At 39.4% G+C, this 17,674-nt stretch overlaps 3 protein-coding genes across 6 annotated transcripts in view; all 3 read left to right on the top strand.

Moving 5' to 3' along the window:
- The first annotated feature begins 592 nt into the window (after positions 1-592).
- atp13a1 (ATPase 13A1) lies at positions 593-9,069 on the top strand. The gene is made up of 25 exons (XM_020640908.3): positions 593-1,195; positions 1,362-1,451; positions 2,097-2,360; positions 2,668-2,823; positions 2,966-3,035; positions 3,141-3,247; positions 3,379-3,508; positions 3,640-3,695; positions 3,816-3,942; positions 4,072-4,209; positions 4,350-4,470; positions 4,597-4,754; positions 4,974-5,149; positions 5,235-5,345; positions 5,463-5,588; positions 5,667-5,775; positions 5,918-6,111; positions 6,648-6,744; positions 6,834-7,018; positions 7,269-7,383; positions 7,476-7,672; positions 7,789-7,931; positions 8,042-8,153; positions 8,238-8,381; positions 8,487-9,069. Exons 1-25 carry the CDS (start codon positions 815-817, stop codon positions 8,595-8,597), a joined length of 3,618 nt encoding a protein of 1,205 aa, XP_020496564.3. The 5' UTR covers positions 593-814; the 3' UTR covers positions 8,598-9,069.
- A 1,333-nt stretch (positions 9,070-10,402) lies between these two features.
- On the top strand, positions 10,403-14,043 carry LOC109989248 (kinetochore-associated protein DSN1 homolog). The gene is made up of 11 exons (XM_020640928.3): positions 10,403-10,509; positions 10,764-10,800; positions 10,920-11,199; positions 11,311-11,384; positions 11,808-11,880; positions 11,973-12,060; positions 12,197-12,247; positions 12,347-12,418; positions 12,509-12,656; positions 13,313-13,400; positions 13,493-14,043. The coding sequence occupies exons 1-11, from the start codon at positions 10,406-10,408 to the stop codon at positions 13,573-13,575; spliced, it is 1,098 nt and encodes a 365-aa protein (XP_020496584.2). The 5' UTR covers positions 10,403-10,405; the 3' UTR covers positions 13,576-14,043.
- A 2,114-nt stretch (positions 14,044-16,157) lies between these two features.
- The window catches only part of pbx4 (pre-B-cell leukemia transcription factor 4), a 29,913-nt gene continuing 28,396 nt past the window's right edge, over positions 16,158-17,674 (top strand). Inside the window, exon 1 of one of the 4 annotated variants that reach the window (XM_065964567.1) lies at positions 16,158-17,055. In XM_065964567.1, the coding sequence (XP_065820639.1) occupies positions 16,871-17,055 (185 nt within the window). In that variant the 5' untranslated portion in view covers positions 16,158-16,870. The remainder of the gene's footprint in view (positions 17,056-17,674) is intronic. The other 3 variants (XM_065964568.1, XM_020640874.3, XM_020640875.3) reach the window with 3 other exon arrangements.

Genomic DNA, 17,674 nt, shown 5'->3' on the forward strand with positions numbered 1-17,674 from the left:
GTAATATCCATTGCAGCTTGCCTGAAAGGTAACGTAATTTTTGTCAAACATTAAGTGATGGTACACACAAGTCAAATGACCATCTCCGGGTCAAACGTGTACTGTAGCCTAAAGCAAACGGAATAATGCAGTTGGGTATAACTTGATTTTAAAGTAGCATGTCTTAATCTACACTCTGAGTAGCCTATACTTCTATATCAACTTGAACATTTAATGTTGGTAAAAAGGCAAAAAGCCTTCGTTAAATGTCTTACATGGTCCGCTTCTACGTTTGCCTCAACGAAGAAGCTGATGTATGAAGGTTACAGCAGTAGGAACTATTACCCCATGTGTAGCTTCATGTCTGTGCAGCAGCAACTACACCATAAACGCCCATCACTGTCTGATTGGATGAGATAAAAACATTGTGAACATTTTCTCTGATATCATTGGTGTAAATCAGCGTCAATCTCCCACCCGGTCTCTCCTCTATGATGACGAGGGATTTATTAAAGGGGAAGCACCTAACCATATTTTTGTAACATCAAACGACAAATACAGTCAAAATATGTCATATAAACCTCTTTGTCCTAATCTAAGATGACGTCCAGCATAAAGAGCTCAATTTAACAGTTTGGAGGATTACAATTATTGGAGTTTTTACGGTTCAACCGTTCTGTTCAACGAGAACATTACGTGTCTTTACGTGTTTACGTATGCGGAAGCTACGGTCGGAAAACGAGCGATTCAGTAAAGGGGATCTGAAGGCTGGACTGAGTACAGCTCTGGGTGTAAAATATTATTTTTTTACCGTCTTCAGCACGACGGGGTGGTGATGGATGATAGAGGGGGACGGAGGAGGGATGAAAGTATAATGAACGACACCGAGAAAGAGGGGAGAATGGCTACAGAACCGGGAGAGCTTCAAATGGCCCCCTCTGTGAACCACGACCAGCATGACATCGGCACCGGCGACGAGCTGGTGAGCTCGGTGACTCTGTACAGGCGACGGCCCCGACTGCTACACGGCACTATCTTACCGTTCCTGACTGTCCTATACCCAGGCTGGCTGTACGTATGGTTAGGGGTGTACGGTGCCTCGGAGTACCCGGAGGCAGGCCTCCTGGCGCTGGCTGCTATCGGGATCGCGCACGTCCTCACAGCTCTTTCTGGATATTGGTCGGTACACGCGCACTGTTGGCTAACTTGTTCTAAGGTAAACACAAATAATAACATAGTGCAATGATCTACTGATTTCTGTAGGCAACCATCTCTTTTCCCACTCGTTGTACACAGAGATGAAAGGTCACGCCAGGAACTAAAATACCAAAAATAAACTATGACAGTGTTTGAATTTGTTATCTGATCATTTCACATCTCAGGAACCAGACCCAAAAAAGGCTATGTTGGCAAAGGTCATACCCACCCCAAACAATGGCTTTGCTGAGCTCGTGGCACTACAGAGGGATCAGGTGGGTTCACATGTTTACACTTTATGTTGTCTTTACTGAAGCTCCGATTTTGACTCACATCATTTGGTTTTGCCACTTATTTCATATCATATTTTCATATTTGATTTATTTGCTCAATTCAGTGTATGGTTTCAACACCATACTACACAACAAAAAATATTTTCTCATAATGCTGAAACACTGTTCATGAGCAAACAGGAGCAGGAAGAAGAAAAGTCATAATGCCTGCCCCCTTTCCTAATAACATAAGATACTGTTTAACAGAATAAGATGGCTAACCTGTTGTTTTCTCTTTCTTTCACAAAACAAAAAATAGATCAAAAATATAGAAACAATCAAATACAATCAGTTAGATTAACTCAATACATTCATCATTTCCCAGAACCTTTTCTTTATACATTCTTTTAAATTGAATGATAGTTGAGCAGCATTTTAAATGATTATCGACAGAATTCCATAATTTAACTCCTTTACTGAAATACACATTTGTTTTAATGTAGTATTGTCCACTTAACTCCATAACTGACGTTATTTTTATTCACACTTTGTATTGCACCTGTTGTAAGACATAATCATGTACCAAACATCCTATTTTTAATGAATACTGTAATTTTATTTTTCACTGTCTCTTGTTTTGATCAACAGGATGACAACGGGGAAAGCATTCTATCTTTTGAGTTTCAAAAGATACGCTATATATTTGACCACAAAGAGAAGAAACATTTCTTTCCAATAGCATTTCCCATAAACCACCCTATGGGCCACTTTCAGTCTTGCCGTGGGTATCAGGAGGAGGCTGAACTCAGGGCTGCAGAAAAGTGCTACGGCACCAATCGTGCTGAGATGGTGGTGCCAGATTTCCTGGAGCTCTTCAGAGAGAGGGCCACGGCTCCCTTTTTTGTTTTCCAGGTATGTTTACCTGGTCAAAAAAGTAGAGCCTGAGTATTGAGTGTCCACGACCATATTTATGTCTTGAACAATGTTAAAAGGATAAATCAGCCACACAGCCCGTTTGAGCTGAGCGGCTAAGTGATGCAGCCTTCACACTTGCTCAGGCGTGCCATTTGTGTGTTAATGTGAATGTTTGATCATGTTTAACTTGTTATTTTTGTCTGTCTAAAATTTGGTATAATTTTTTATTAATTATTGAATTGCTTAAAAATGATAGAATCTGTATCCAAGTGAAAAAGTGTATTGTCTGCCATGTATACATTAGGTGTTCTGTGTGGGGCTTTGGTGTCTGGACGAGTACTGGTACTACAGCGTTTTCACACTTTTCATGCTGGTGGCATTCGAGGCTTCCCTCGTCCAGCAGCAAATGAGGAATATGTCTGAGATCCGACGCATGGGAAACAAGCCTTACATGATCCAGGTAGGTTCAATCGAATTTTACTTTCAGCATCTTTAATTTTTAAGTTATAACAAACAATTGACTTGCTTCTCAACATTTCATCTAGGCTGTGTTTTCAATGTATTAAAAGCACCCCAAGTTTAATTTAAGTGTTCTGTTTAAGGTATATCGCAACAGGAAGTGGAGACCAATTTCAAGTGATGAGCTTGTCCCTGGTGACATCGTCTCAATAGGTAAATGCCCTGGCAACATTTTTGTGACCACTTACTACTGACTTTCGATTGATTCTGGTAGGATGTGTGTTGTGTATAAAATGTGTTGTGTTTTCTGCTTCACAGGACGTTCACCCCAGGACAATTTGGTGCCTTGCGATGTACTGCTACTCAGGGGCCGGTGCATTGTAGATGAGGCCATGCTCACCGGAGAGTCTGTGCCCCAGATGAAGGTAAGTCGCATACTAATATGATGAGGGAATGAAGAGCTGAGAGTGTAGACTTGAGGTGTCCTCCCTTACTTTAAATGGAATGGAATAACACTTCAGTAATGTACTTACTGCTGTCAATGTGTGGTCTGCAGGAGCCAGTAGAGGACTTGGACTCAGATCGAATTCTGGACCTTCAAACAGACTCTAGACTCCACATCATATCTGGGGGGACAAAAGTGGTCCAACATAGTCCTCCTTTAAAGGCCAGTGCTGGACTCAAACGTAATTCCTCAATTCCTGTTTGTTTCTAACGGAATGTAGTTACTGCTTAATGAGTGTATTCAATAGTCTATGTCCCATCTTCATCATTAAAAACAAGGTGCCTGCTCATAAATCTTTTCCTTTATGTGCAGCTGTAGACAACGGCTGTGTGGCTTATGTACTGAGAACAGGATTCTACACCTCTCAGGTGATGATTTTTCTTTGTCTGTTTTACAAACATGCAATACACTTGTTTTTGTGATGCATTTTCATTTTAGAACATGATGAGCTGTCAAAGTGTTGAATGACTGACTGCCTTTACCTTCAGGGTAAGCTGTTACGGACAATCCTCTTTGGTGTGAAGAGAGTGACGGCAAACAACCTGGAGACTTTCATCTTCATCCTGTTCCTCCTTGTGTTTGCCATTGCTGCAGCTGTTTATGTCTGGGTTGAAGGTGAGAAGCACATAATCAAGTCATTAAGATGTATTTCTTAGTTAAACTCAAGTTAAAAGCTGGTTGTAGAGGCTTAAGTCATATCTAATATTAAAAGCTAAATACTTGTGTTTTGTATTACTCACTCAGGAACCAAAGATGCTAGCAGGAACCGCTACAAGTTGTTTCTGGAGTGCACATTAATCCTCACCTCGGTGGTTCCACCAGAACTCCCCATCGAGCTTTCTCTGGCAGTTAACACATCTCTTATCGCCCTGGCTAAACTATGTAAGTTGCTTTGTTCTTCCTTCCTGCCCACATGTCAAATGAATAAGAACATACATTGACAAAGCAGCTAATCATTCAAAACTTGTAATGCAGCTGTAAATTTCGGTCTCCTTTTTTCTTTTTTTTTTACCCCTACCCAGATGTATTCTGTACAGAGCCCTTCAGGATACCATTTGCAGGGAAAGTTGAGGTTTGCTGTTTTGACAAAACAGGAACACTGACCAGTGACAGTTTGGTGGTACGAGGAGTGGCAGGTCTCAGGTAAACCCTGCCAACTATTCCATTTGTTTTACATTAAACCAGTGAATTTTGTATTTTCAGTAAGTTATCATTTATATACATAGGCAATAAGTGGAACATATCAACTAATGTTTGGGTGTATAACAGAGAAGGAAAGGAGGTGATGCCTGTAACTGAGATCCCGGTTGAGACACATCGAGTGGTGGCCACCTGTCACTCACTGGTCACTCTGGATGATGGACAGCTTGTTGGAGATCCCTTGGAGAAGGCCATGCTGACTGCTGCTGATTGGACCCTTACTAAAGGTAGAGGCAAATAACCTTTACTAAATGCAGTAGGACAGAGGCAGGTGTTTAAGAGAACATAATGTATACTTGGTGTTCTGTTTTTGCTTCAACATGCATTTGTTCCCAACTTGCAGCAGTCTTTTAGGTTGCACCAAGCTTTTGTAGCTCTGTGGTGTGGTATGATTAGTGTATTTAACTTTGCTCTTGTGTGGGCATATTTGTCTCTGGTCTCTAAAGATGAAAAGGTATTCCCAAGAGGCATCAAAACCCCGGGACTAAAGATCCACCAGCGCTTCCATTTTGCCAGTGCTCTGAAGAGGATGTCTGTCCTGGCTTCCTATGAGAAACTCGGCTCCTCTGAACTCTGCTACATCTCAACTGTAAAGGGAGCTCCAGAGACACTCAGAGGAATGGTACATATGTTCATCTCCCTTAATGTGTAAATTATCTAGCCTAATCAAACAAACTCACTGATGTTCTAATGTGGCTGTGATGTAGTTTTCAGAATTTCCGGCGAGTTATGATGAAGTCCACAAAGAAATGTCACGGGAAGGGGCTAGAGTGCTGGCCTTGGGTTACAAAGAGATTGGACACCTCAGTCATCAACAGGTTCCTATTACATTTCCCTCAGAACTATGTGTGATTATCTGGTCTGTTTGTGTAATCTTGTCTGATTTAGATAGATTATTATTAGAATTACAGCTAGAATCTTTTTGGGTTTCATAGGTCCGGGAGATGAGTCGAGATTCTCTGGAGTGTGATTTGCATTTTGCCGGGTTCATGGTTGTGTCCTGTCCTCTCAAAAGTGACAGCAAGGCAGTCATCAGAGAAATCCAGGAAGCGTCTCATCATGTAAAGAAACTGCAGACATACAATTGTTTACAAACAGACAGACAGCATGGTGGATAATTCCTGTCTCTCTGTTTTCAGGTGGTGATGATCACAGGGGATAACCCTCTAACAGCATGCCATGTAGCAAGAGAGCTCCACTTCATCCAGAAAGAGCACACTCTCATTTTACAGCCAAGTCCCAATCAGGGTAAGACAAGTCACCACTTTACAGGATAGCATTTAACACTCTAGTAAGCCAATGGAGATTCATGTCAACAGATTCTTGTGGTAATCTAGTGGGAGTATGTTTTTTTTTTTACCATACTCTTTGATGTTATTTTTTCCCCCAGCTGAGTGGCAATGGGAGTCCATTGATGGCACTGTTCATGTCCCACTGCCCCCTCCGAGTGTTTCCTCATTTGTGGACCAGTTTGACCTGTGTGTAACAGGAGAGGGTTTGGCCAGACTGAGCTGCGATCCCCAGCTACTCAGCAGCCTCTTACCTCACATAATAGTGTTTGCCCGTGTCAGTCCTAAACAGAAGGTAGGTTCCAAATCAGCCACTTAATGCAATTTATTGAGAACTTTCTAATGTAATGTCCACTGTTCAACATACAGTGCTGCTAACAATAAACAATTAGAGAAAAAAAATGTTTGGTCCTATTTAGCATCATGATGGTTTTTTTTTTTTCAAGAGAAAGGGGTAACTTGCTGAACATAAACAAAATACATTATTTTGAGGTTTTAAGGGACAGCTTCAAACATTTCATATCAAACATCAAGTCACTTTCAGTTGTTGTGTCTTTTTGTTGGAGGGCATGGACTTCTTTATTTAGCAGTAATAGAAAGAGGTACATTGCAGAGGTACAGTTTAGATAGATTTTAGTCACAGTAGTTTGTCTACTATAAATCAGCAAATATATGGATTTAACTAGTGGACACAAGGTGCTGTTAGGAGTCTTTTACGGGAAATGTATGGATTATGGAATCATTATTTGAGTTTAGACAGATTGATGACACTTGATTTTAAAAGGTGTTTGAGAAGAAATATCTACAAGATCGTTGTCTATTCTCTTTCAGGAATCTGTCATCACAAGTCTAAAAGGGCTTGGTTATGTGACATTGATGTGTGGTGATGGCACAAATGATGTTGGAGCTCTTAAACATGCCCACATAGGTAAGATTCAACACCAGTAAAACTGAGATCAGCTGTTTCTGTGTGTATGACCCCAGCCGCGTAAAGTAGTGATAACTTTTTTTCCTCAGGTGTTGCTTTGTTAGCCAACGCCCCTGAGCGTATGCCTGACAGAAAGAAACGTGGGAGGGAAAAAGAGGTGTCTATACCAGAACCCAGACCCTTGCCACCAGTCAGTTCTGGAGGTAAACTGAGTTCAAGGGCAGCCAGGCAGAGGGTTATGGCCCAGAGAGAGGAGCAGCTTGCAGCACAAAAGGTGTGTGTCTCTGTAAAGTCTTCTCTTAATAGTTTACTTAAAACTTAACTTCTGTCCCATTTGTGTTTCTTTTACAGTACCTGAAACTTTTTTATTTGTACAGGACTGTATCAAGTCCAAATTAAGCCCACTTCCCAGTCACCAACAATCATGAAAAAATAAATGTATAACTTAAAAAAATGAAATAATATGCTTGATAAAATAGAGTTTTAGTACAATGGTCTGAGAGATGGACTATATTCTGTAACAGGAGAGGATCAGTCAAGTATTACGGGAACTAGAAGAAGATCAGGTACAAGTAGTGAAACTTGGTGATGCCTCCATTGCTGCCCCTTTCACCTCCAAACTCTCCTCCATACAGTGCAGTGAGTAAAAATGGTTTATCATTTCAACTCTTTATACAGTTGTTAAACGTAAAAATGGACGAAATTCTAAAAGTGTGTCTCTCTCTCTCCAGTCTGCCATGTAATAAAGCAAGGCCGTTGCACTCTGGTGACAACACTCCAGATGTTTAAGATCCTCGCTCTCAATGCCCTGGTGCTGGCCTACAGCCAGTCTGTACTCTACCTCGAGGGGGTAAAGTTTAGTGATTTCCAGGCGACTTTGCAGGGACTGCTCTTGGCAGGATGCTTCCTCTTCATCTCTAGATCAAAGGTGAAAATCTTTTAGAAAACACAAGCTCTATATTTTTGATGAGTAATTGTCTTAATATCATTAGGCTACAGTTTTTAAAAGAAATCAGATTGACCTTTTTCCTAATTTTTACACAGCCACTGAAAACTTTGTCTCAAGAGCGGCCCTTACCAAACATCTTCAATCTTTATACGGTTTTGACCGTGCTGCTGCAGTTTGCTGTTCACTTCTGCAGTCTGGTCTACCTTTACAAAGAAGCACAAAGCAGAAGTCCGCCAAGGTAAATCCCAGTAAGATGGAAAGAGGATGAAAAAGAGAGTTAACAGCATATTGTATAAGTCAAATATCCACAATAAGTTATAACATTACACTTCTTCTATCATTTTTCAGAGAGGAAATGTTTGCAGATCTATATAAAGACTTTGAACCCAGTCTAATCAACAGCACGGTCTATATTATGTCCATGGCCATGCAGATGGCCACCTTTGCAATTAACTACAAGGTAATGATTTTTAACAGCATTTGTAGTTGATGTTTCTGTCTTGTAGTATTATATACTCACAGTATTTCTTTATGGGTCCAATAGGGTCATCCCTTCATGGAGTCACTCAGCGAGAATCGACCTCTACTATGGAGCATTGCTCTGTCAGGTTTAGCCATTGTAGGACTACTTACTGGTTCCTCACCAGAATTCAACGAACAGTTTGCTCTCGTAGATATTCCAACAGAGGTGAGCTGATATATATTTTTTTTGCCATGTGTTCTTTTGTCTTAATAACCTTATTAGAATGATGTACCCCACATGGTGACCTGAGTCCTGTTTACTTCCTTGCAGTTCAAACTGATCATTGCCCAAGTTCTGGTGGTGGACTTTGTCTCCGCTCTGCTGGTGGACCGAGTCCTTCAGTTCTTGCTAGGAAAAGGAACTCTCAGGCTGCCTTCTTGAACTCAGTGCCAACAAGAACCACGGCCCTTACCAACCAAACATTAAAGGGAGAGAAGACTATGGCGGATGAAGAGGGTTAAATCTGCTGTGGCATACTCAAAGCTTCAGACAGTCATGGCGTGCAGTACTTTACACTCTGTGTATCCCTTCCTTCATCCTGCTCTAACCCTCCTTAACAATCTGTGATTCTGCTCTGTTTTCAGATTTTTTTTCTTTATAGCTCATTATTTTCTACTTTCCAATCTCTCTTTCTTCATCCGTCTCTCCCCCCTGATACACACAGCCATGAAGACAGCAGTATTGACTGGAGTGCGAGACTGTGTGCGAGCCAGACTGAAACATAGAGGCACACAAAGAGGACATTCTCTAAGAGAATTGCAAAAGTGTTTTGATGTTTTTGATTCCTCACCTTGATTTTGTAAAAAGTGGAAAAAAAAACTCTAACAGACTTATAAAGACTTACAGAAACAAATTGTGAAATCTGTCAAGTGTTTTACAAGTACAGCTGCACTTGAAAGGATGTTCATGTCCAGCTGGTCGTGATCTATCCTGTTCCTAAAAAAGGTAAGTAAATAACGATCAGGGTATAAGAATACATGTGACACTGGCAAAACAACCATGCCATGTCATTGAGCCTCAATTGATCAGAGATTAACTTTGTGTTTATGTATATCTAGAAGAAAAACATGCTGATGTCAGGACAGTCGCAAATTGCAGTTTGCTTTATTACTTTGAAATGAACTCGAACCTTTCCGGAAATAAGAAAAAATGGTTATACTCTGAATTAAGTACAGTACCAATAACAAATGCAATCAATATTACGTAGGTTGTTTGTAAAATAAAATGCAAAGCGGTAAGTACAAAACAAGAAGAATGTGATTCCGGTCTATAGAGGCTGAATACTCAGTGCAAACAAGCTAGTAACATTTGTTTATACAGACACTTTTCATAAAGTGCTTCACAGTCAAGTAAAATAATCGTGCAAAAATAAAAACATACTTTATAGAACAATGAAACCCCTGGTAACATCTACAGTGATACAAAAAACAGATAAAGTAAAGACGAACAGACAAAGGACACAGATACAAATGTATATCGTTATATGCTATTCAGAAAAATATTAGTGAAGATGTTGTGATTTGATTTCCTGCAAAGTTGATTGTTGCTTCCCATCAGAAACTGTTCAAACTGCTAACTTAAAACTAGTAATCAGGGACATTTTGGGGGAAAGTGTTAGCTATTGTAAGGGGAACATAGTGTAGGGTTAAGGGGTCAAGACAGAATTTATAATCTAAGCAGATAACACTGCTAAACTGGAAAAAATAAAAACCACAACAACTTGAACCCTTGTCAGCGAAAATGTAATAAAACCTCATTGGGATATCACAGTACCAGCCAATGTGTACAAAGAGTATCAGGACCAAGATTTTTCTTCTTAACAAGGTTCACTTTCTCTTCAAAAAAGTCTTTGGGCCCTTAGGCAGTAGGCCTATGTGTAACCTGCAGATGTGCAGTTTTATCCCATGTATGGATTCTATCGTTTGTATTTGTACTCTATGTAATAGGGGTGAAACCCCTGTTTTGTAGCCTACTCTTTATACTTGTTCAACTGGGGAGCACACTCGGAACAAAACGCAGATTTTTGTCAGTGCAAAATTGCAATTTATTAAAAACAATAAATAATAAAAAAAAAAAATATTGAAACAGTTCAGGCAGGGTCTTCTATATATCAATATATCGGTCTCCTATCTATCACTCTTATCTATAAGCTTGGAATCTCGTTACAACAATACAACACTACATTTCCCATGGTGCTTCATGCGGTGCAAGGGGTTTGGCGTGTTGGGCGCGCGCTGGGCAAGGCGTTTCAAACAAAAATGGCGGAAAAACATTTGGAAGCAGATAAAGACGGGTTTGTACCATTTGTTTCAATTGTCGCAAGAAACAATTTAGCATCGAAAGTTGCCAGTGTATCGTGACTGTGTAGTTTGGCTTTTTTAATGTGTTTATTATCGCTAAGTATTTATCTTACTCTGAGTCTTCCCCAAATCAAACCAGCGCTGACAGAAGTTGGACGTAATGACTCGTCATGGCTTCACTAAGTACCACTATGCTATTTTACTAATATTTTGCACTTCATTGAAAATCCTCCTCTTTCTCTTGCAGTTGCAAAAGTGTCGCCGTCGCTGACACCGAGAATGAGGTAACATTTATAAATCTCAGCTGCCTATTAAATAGCTTCACTAACAGCACCTCATCTTGTGACCGATGTATGTCATTACACACTGATTTTTTATATTTTTATATTTTCTTTAATCCTAGACCAACTCTGTGGAGCAGACCTCGAAAAGATGCTCCTCCACAAGCCCCGGTATTCCAGCTCCCCCACACAAATCTCCCCGTACCGACTTCCCATCACCCACCTCTCAGACGCCAGCTCCTGGGGAAGGACCCTCAGAGACGGACCAACAAGAAATTCAGAGTTCAGAGAATATTGAGGGACCCACTAGCCCCACCGTCAGCCCCATTGCACGGAGAAAGTCCTGGAAGAGAGCCAATATAACCCGACGCTCTCTCCCTGCCCTTCAGAATCCCTATCAAGGTGACATGTTTGACTTTCTTTTACCTTGCCATCAGTGAATATTGGCCATTGTGTTATCTTTTTATTTACATGCATATAGATACAATGTTTATTGTTATTTGTTTATCATAGTGTTGTGCAGAAGCATACATCCGTCCTTACCACAGGAAGAGAGATTTGAGAAATTGATTGAGGCTTCAATGAAGGTGAGTGATGCAGAGTTGTAAGTATTGGTAAATTAATTGATGCCTAAATGGGAAAAAAATAATATTACATGTATTTCCATCTCAAAAGTTGAAGACCTTTTCACACACTGTTACCATTTTAAAATATATATATTTTTTAAGTAAATCAGTTGATGAACAAACAAATTGTCATTTTTAGGGGTACTGAAAACACTTCAGTGTTTAATACTTTTATTAAACCTAGGACTTGGTAACAGTCTCTATCATAGAGATGAATCAAATGTTATGATTGTTCATTGGTACCTTCTTACTAATTTTAATGTGGTCCTAAGTGTAAAGTCATTATGCCACCTACGTTATGTGTAGACTTTAAGGATCTTTTACATGGTACAATGGTCATTTTATTAATGGAGCTCTATCTAATCACCTCTTCTTGGTGTTAAGCTGGCAATAGAAAGGACTCAAAATTCCCTGCAGTCAGTACCAAACATCTCACTGGAGTATTTTCAAAAACAAGGTTAGTTTTTCGCAGCGCTTCATTTGTTTCATATTTTCATGTTGCTCCTTAAGAACGTAATGATGATTAAAGAAATGTTGTACTTGTTGCAGTTGAGCATATGAAGAAAGAGTCTGGCTGTCTCACCGAAGAGCTACGCAGTGAGGCTCAGGATCACTTACTCCCAGCTAGTGCAGCAAGGTAATACATTTAGTTGTTGTGTTTATGTTGTACTCTGCATATTGTGTTTTACATTACTAAATAATGTATCCAATTACCCCCCCCCCCCCCCGTAAAACTTTGATTTATACCGTATTCATATGTTATTTGCTTTCAGTGATCCTGCTGTGCAATCAGCTATGAAAAAATTCCAGAAAGTCATCTGTAGGCATGTTACTCTAAATATTCATATAACACAAAGAGGAATATATCATTTGGTGTGCCACCTAGGTTCTTTTTTTTTTTACTAGCCTATGTTGTGTTTTAGGCTCCAGACAGAAAGTGAATCTTGGGAGGCACTCTTGAACAAACACCAGAGGAAAGCAGAAGAGTTGGAAAGGTAAACGCATGGACGTTCATCAAGGAATACTGTGTTAGTCTATCATTATTCTCAGTTTTGGGTCAAAAATCTGTTCTTTATTCGTTGCAGGAAAGTGAAGCAGGGTCAAGAGAAAGGCTTGTTGTTAGACTCTTCAACTGTGGCCCGGTCTTCACAGTACCAATTCATACAGAGTAAACCGGACTACCATGGCCTCCTCTGTCGACAACAGCCCATGTTTCAAACTATGGCAATGATTGTATGTTGAAAATACTTTTTTTTTTTTTACATCACTAACAAGCAAAGTAAAACTCTCAATAGAAGAAATGGTTATTTTTTTGCCAACACTGCTATGTATGGTTTTCCAGGCTCTTACATACAGTTTGTGTGATTGTGTATGTTAAAACACTAATGCGGTTGAGGGCAGAAAAAGAAAGGAAGCTTTGCTTGGCTGTTTGAGTAATGAAACACAAAACAGATGCTGCTGATTTACTGACTGCTTAAATGCTGTCCTCCAAAAGAAGAAAGCTGAGCCTTATTATACGAGGCAGCCAAGAACACACATTTCTCCCAATGTCATTTTAATTATTTATTTATTTTTTGGGACTCAAAGGTTTTAGCCTTGGTAAAGCTTGGTTAAAAAAAGTGTATGCCCACAAACAAAATGTTTTATGTTTTGTGGTTGCTTGCCTATGTTGCAGCGCTGTCAATCAAATTAAGATTCAACATCACAGACACTGCCCTGATAAATTGAAGTAATTGTGTAACAGGTTTACTCTTGATCGTAACTGCATGTTTTTGACATTTTTGCTAGTATGTTGTTACATTATGAGATGGATTATAGTATGAATTAAAGGACTTTCTAATATGCTGCTATATGCCACATACGGGTAATCAGTTTTGTGTTTTATTTAGATGGACATTCAGTGTAAAAAGATTAGACAGCTTCTGTCCATCAAGGAGCAGTCCCAGTTGTTGGTGAAAGAGACCAGTGGACGATTGGGTAAAGATTTTATTTATCTTTTTATGTAATGGTCTATTGAATTAACTTTACAGTAGCAATTTAACATTTGATTTTGTTACTTTTTTTAACAGCTGCAAAGGCAGGATTCCAGGATCTTTCACCTGACGTTGTAAAGAACTTTATGACAGCACCTCTTTCCTCTACAACTACGTAGTCACCCTGACAGGAGGCAAGCACAAGCAATCTAAAGACTCTCTTTTTAAAGCTCACTTCAGTGTATTTTCTTGTGATTATAATGTTTTATTCTTTGCTTTGTCTTTTGTCTCATACTTTGTCTACTAAAAATAAAACCAACATCATAAACGGGTATGGCAATAATGCCAGATAGTTCATGTTTGATCCAGAAGGTGGCACTGCCTAGCTGTAAAAAAAATAAATGTTTAAGAGCTCCATAAATGGCCAGCAAGGATTTTTCTAGAAAACATTAAGTACATATTTGCCAGTATAACCCTGATTGAAACTAGTAGCTGTTCCAATCCTAGGAACAGATCAATCTTTTGACAAAATAAGCTCGACTTAAACTTGAACTGTATGAGGAGCTGTCAGAACTAGCAAATGTAATAACTTCCCAAACCAAGTCTGATTCATAGGGTCATTTAAAATAAACATAATATTAAAGTCATTTAATGTAGTTACATTTTGAGTGTTTCTTTCTTTCATTTCTTCAACAATTATTTTGAAAAAAATCAGAATCATATCATCACACGAATGGTGTTTTTACCTTCTGCAATTAGACCTGTAAATAAATCTCAAAATGTTCAGTTGAGATTGAGGTGTACAAAAGGAAAGTATAATTAGTGCTTTAGGATTATAAATTGTTCAAGCACAGAAGGAATATCCTCTAGTTTGCTCAGAGTCCAGATGTACAATCTAATTTACATGCTCATCCTCAGTCACAGTTAGTCTTTTTGGTGCTGCATCCATTTCACTTATCAGTGTCCCCTGACCATTCAGGAGCAGGCCCCTCCCCCACAGTGACTCACCCCCATCTCTTGCGTTTGGCTGGGTCACTGATGCAGAACGAAGCTTTGACATTGTACCAGTCAGTCAAAGCTTTGTTCCATATCACTCATATCTCTGTTAGACCCCTCCACTCATAAATGGTACTTGTTAATTGTCAGTTATGAGTAAAGCATAAAGACATATTAACAAATAGCCAACAATAGTAAAATACCTTACTGTGCTTTACTGTTAGGATCTGGAACATGGAGTATGGAGAATTTTCCCTGTTATTGTATTCAAGGGAGTCACTAGAGAGCACAGGATCAAGCAAAGAGAAGACAAGTGGGGTTGTGACCGTGAGAGTTGTGAGTAAAGGAGGATGGTGCACAGCAGGAGAGATCGATTCTTATTTAGATGAAAATGAGGCTTGATGCTTGTGAGGTGAGAGGAGGGCAGCTTTTGCATCCAAATGAATAGAAGGTTCACAGCAATGATCCTCAACTGAATCACCAACAACAAAAATATAAAGAAGTTAACAAAGACACTGACAGTCTTTTACTTAAGAGGAAGCTTTTTGGGGTTACATGGTAACCCCTGCAGTTACTCACTTTAAACTGTATTATACACAGATGCTTAAAAAAACCTTAGTGACCGAAGTTAGAAGTTATAGTGTGTTTGATTTTAAAGCTGGTCATATTTGAATAAAGGTGACTAGATTTTTTGGAAGTAGTCTAGTATTGGAGAAAAAGATAGTAATGGTCTGTTATATAAATTCAAACGTTGGGTTATATGTCTTTGTGCATAAGCTTGGCTGTGGGAGAGTTGACTTATCTTGTGGGTAAAATCCGCTGATTGACATAACCAACAGGAAAGCCGAGTTGTGACTTGTACTACATGCACATGTAAAGAACATTACTGCTTAACTTCATTGTATTCTCTATACTTTTTGTCTCTAACTTTAGATTGATTAGCTACAGATTGCAGTAGATGGATGTGTAGAGAGTCAGCATAAACCATTGCCAGTTTGGTCCTACTCTCTCATGCACACCCATCATCTTTTCTCAGTACAGCAAGGCTGGCTGCAGCTCTCCTCCACATCCATTCAGTCACCCATTCGTCTTGGAAAGCTGTCTCTCTGATCTGAGTGATAAACTACAGCAGAAATGCCCAGTTTGCAAAAAACAAGGACACTTGTTTTCAATCTGTGCTGTCAACATTTTCATACTGAAAACTGATGGGCTGTTTCATTCATTGGGGATTTAGGACAGAATGATATTCTAGGTTGATCCGTTTTGCCTTGATATTGAATATTGCTGTTGAAATTGCCACATTTTACTCAAATTGACTTAAAGGATATTAGAGGATTGCCTAGACATAACTTAAGGGACCAAATCATTTTCAGTCCTTACTTTTTGAGAATGGAGTTTAGGGTTGGTTTTTTGTGTTGTTTTTTTAAGCTCTGCATATGTCCAAACATATTTTTAGCAGATCAAAAATCAGATAATGAGGGGCATTATTACACAATACTTTGTGGTGTTAATAGTTGTGTATTAAAATAACCGTATAACCTACAGCACGCCATCCAAGTCCTTATAGGCCTTTCAAACGAATATATATATATATATATATATATATATATTCAAAGTTTTTAGAAATGCATTATGGGATATAACCTTTAATGAAGGGGAATGCATTTTACCAACTACAATCGTGACAGAAATTCTGATGATGACGTCAGAGGCATTCTTTTTGTAAAGGCCAAATAAAAGGAGATATCACCTGGAGGAATAGTGCACTCACGGAGTCCGGGAAGTTGTGTTACAGTCATATTTTTGCTGTGCTTAATCATCAGCCTTAATGTCAGCTAATTGATATGAACATCGACACATGTATCTTCTTCTGAAGTCTGTCGATGAACTCCACTAAAGCATTATGTATGAGTTTAAGGCTCGACGCACACCTCTCCGCGCAGCTCGTCCCCCCACACTCAGGCGACATCAATAACAATGGTAACCCGGAGTCTGAGATCTGACTGGAGCTAAACGGACCGAAAGCTTAGTTGCTGTATTGTCGTTTTATTTCTTTTGTGAATTTCCGACTTTTATACATAGACAAGAGTGTTCGTCTATTGTTATATGTATCAATTCAACATTTTTTTTTTTTTGAAAATGTGCGAGGCGCTGTTGGCCATCTCACACAGTCTGTGCATGTGTGTCCCTGCTGCTTCTCTGCTGGGCTACTAACCTAGCTGCTTTTCACTCGCTGGTTAGCTAACGTTAGCCTGGCCGCGTTTATTGACTTGAAGTGGAAAACATACACGAATGAAAAGCGTGTGTGTCCGATCTGTTTTACGACAGTGGTCCTAAACTAATTTGGGATAATTGTTGTCGGGTTCATAAAGAAGTGTTGTATGATTTGTCGCAGAAAATACTTTGCCAGCTAGCTAACAAGCTAGCTATTTGTGTGTATTCTTCGACTGAGGAAAACGACGAGTTTTCTTTGAAAGTATGGATGACCAGACCAGGATGATGACTGGTCTCACCGGACTCGGTGGACTAACACAAGGCGATGTCGGCGACCCAGACTCGGTTAGGAAACAACAGTCCCTCGGTCAACCTCAACAAGACATAGGGGATATCCTACAGCAAATAATGGCCATCACCGACGAAAGCCTGGACGAAGCACAGGCCAGGTAAGACAGGCGAAGAGCCATTTTCCACACAAGAAGGCTAAGCTAAAGTGCGTTGTATTAGTCTTATTTTCTTCTCAAGAACTGAAGCCTTTCGTAGAATAACTCATTTGTGATTCTCTGCAACTGCAGCATTTATGCAGTAAGCTAACTATAATAATGCACTTCTAAAAACAATACATTTTCTCACAAAATAACTTGAACAAACGCATATGAAGGGTTGTAATGTTAGTGTCTAATGAGGTTCTTTGTTACTACAAAGCCTTTTTTTTTGTTTTTTTTTCGTAAACTTTAGGTGGAAAACATGTACACTTTTTAAATACGCGGTTTATGTTAATTTTGTTTAAGGTTAATTTTCAAAGTTAAACTTCATACTAAGTCTGAGACGCCAGCCTTTCTAATATGCATATGACAACTTGCCTGAAACCAGAGCTGTATTTGCGGAGCATTGATTTTTGTTGAAAAATAAATAGTAGTTTCATGATGCTAGAGCTATTTGTTTGGGTCTTTCCTCGACCGCCGTATAAACAAATTCTTCTCATCTCCCTATGTCACTTTGTGCTTTAGAAAGTAGGCAATGCAAACTTCTATAAAGCTGTTATCCAAAACCACGGAGAAGCGC

The sequence above is a fragment of the Labrus bergylta genome, chromosome 16 (assembly GCF_963930695.1).
Source record: "Labrus bergylta chromosome 16, fLabBer1.1, whole genome shotgun sequence".
NCBI classification, from domain to species: domain Eukaryota; kingdom Metazoa; phylum Chordata; class Actinopteri; order Labriformes; family Labridae; genus Labrus; species Labrus bergylta.

What these genes read in the sequence shown, in the direction of transcription:
- LOC109989248 (XM_020640928.3), top strand. Translation starts at nt 10,406, where the DNA reads ATGGTGCTTCATGCGGTGCAAGGGGTTTGGCGTGTTGGGCGCGCGCTG. An exon ending in GGAGTATTTTCAAAAACAAG is followed by an intron (nt 11,881 to 11,972) that starts GTTAGTTTTTCG and finishes TACTTGTTGCAG; the next exon opens with TTGAGCATATGAAGAAAGAG. An exon ending in CTCCCAGCTAGTGCAGCAAG is followed by an intron (nt 12,061 to 12,196) that starts GTAATACATTTA and finishes ATTTGCTTTCAG; the next exon opens with TGATCCTGCTGTGCAATCAG.
- atp13a1 (XM_020640908.3), top strand. Translation starts at nt 815, where the DNA reads ATGGATGATAGAGGGGGACGGAGGAGGGATGAAAGTATAATGAACGAC. An exon ending in ACAAGCCTTACATGATCCAG is followed by an intron (nt 2,824 to 2,965) that starts GTAGGTTCAATC and finishes GTTCTGTTTAAG; the next exon opens with GTATATCGCAACAGGAAGTG. An exon ending in TGATTGGACCCTTACTAAAG is followed by an intron (nt 4,755 to 4,973) that starts GTAGAGGCAAAT and finishes TGGTCTCTAAAG; the next exon opens with ATGAAAAGGTATTCCCAAGA.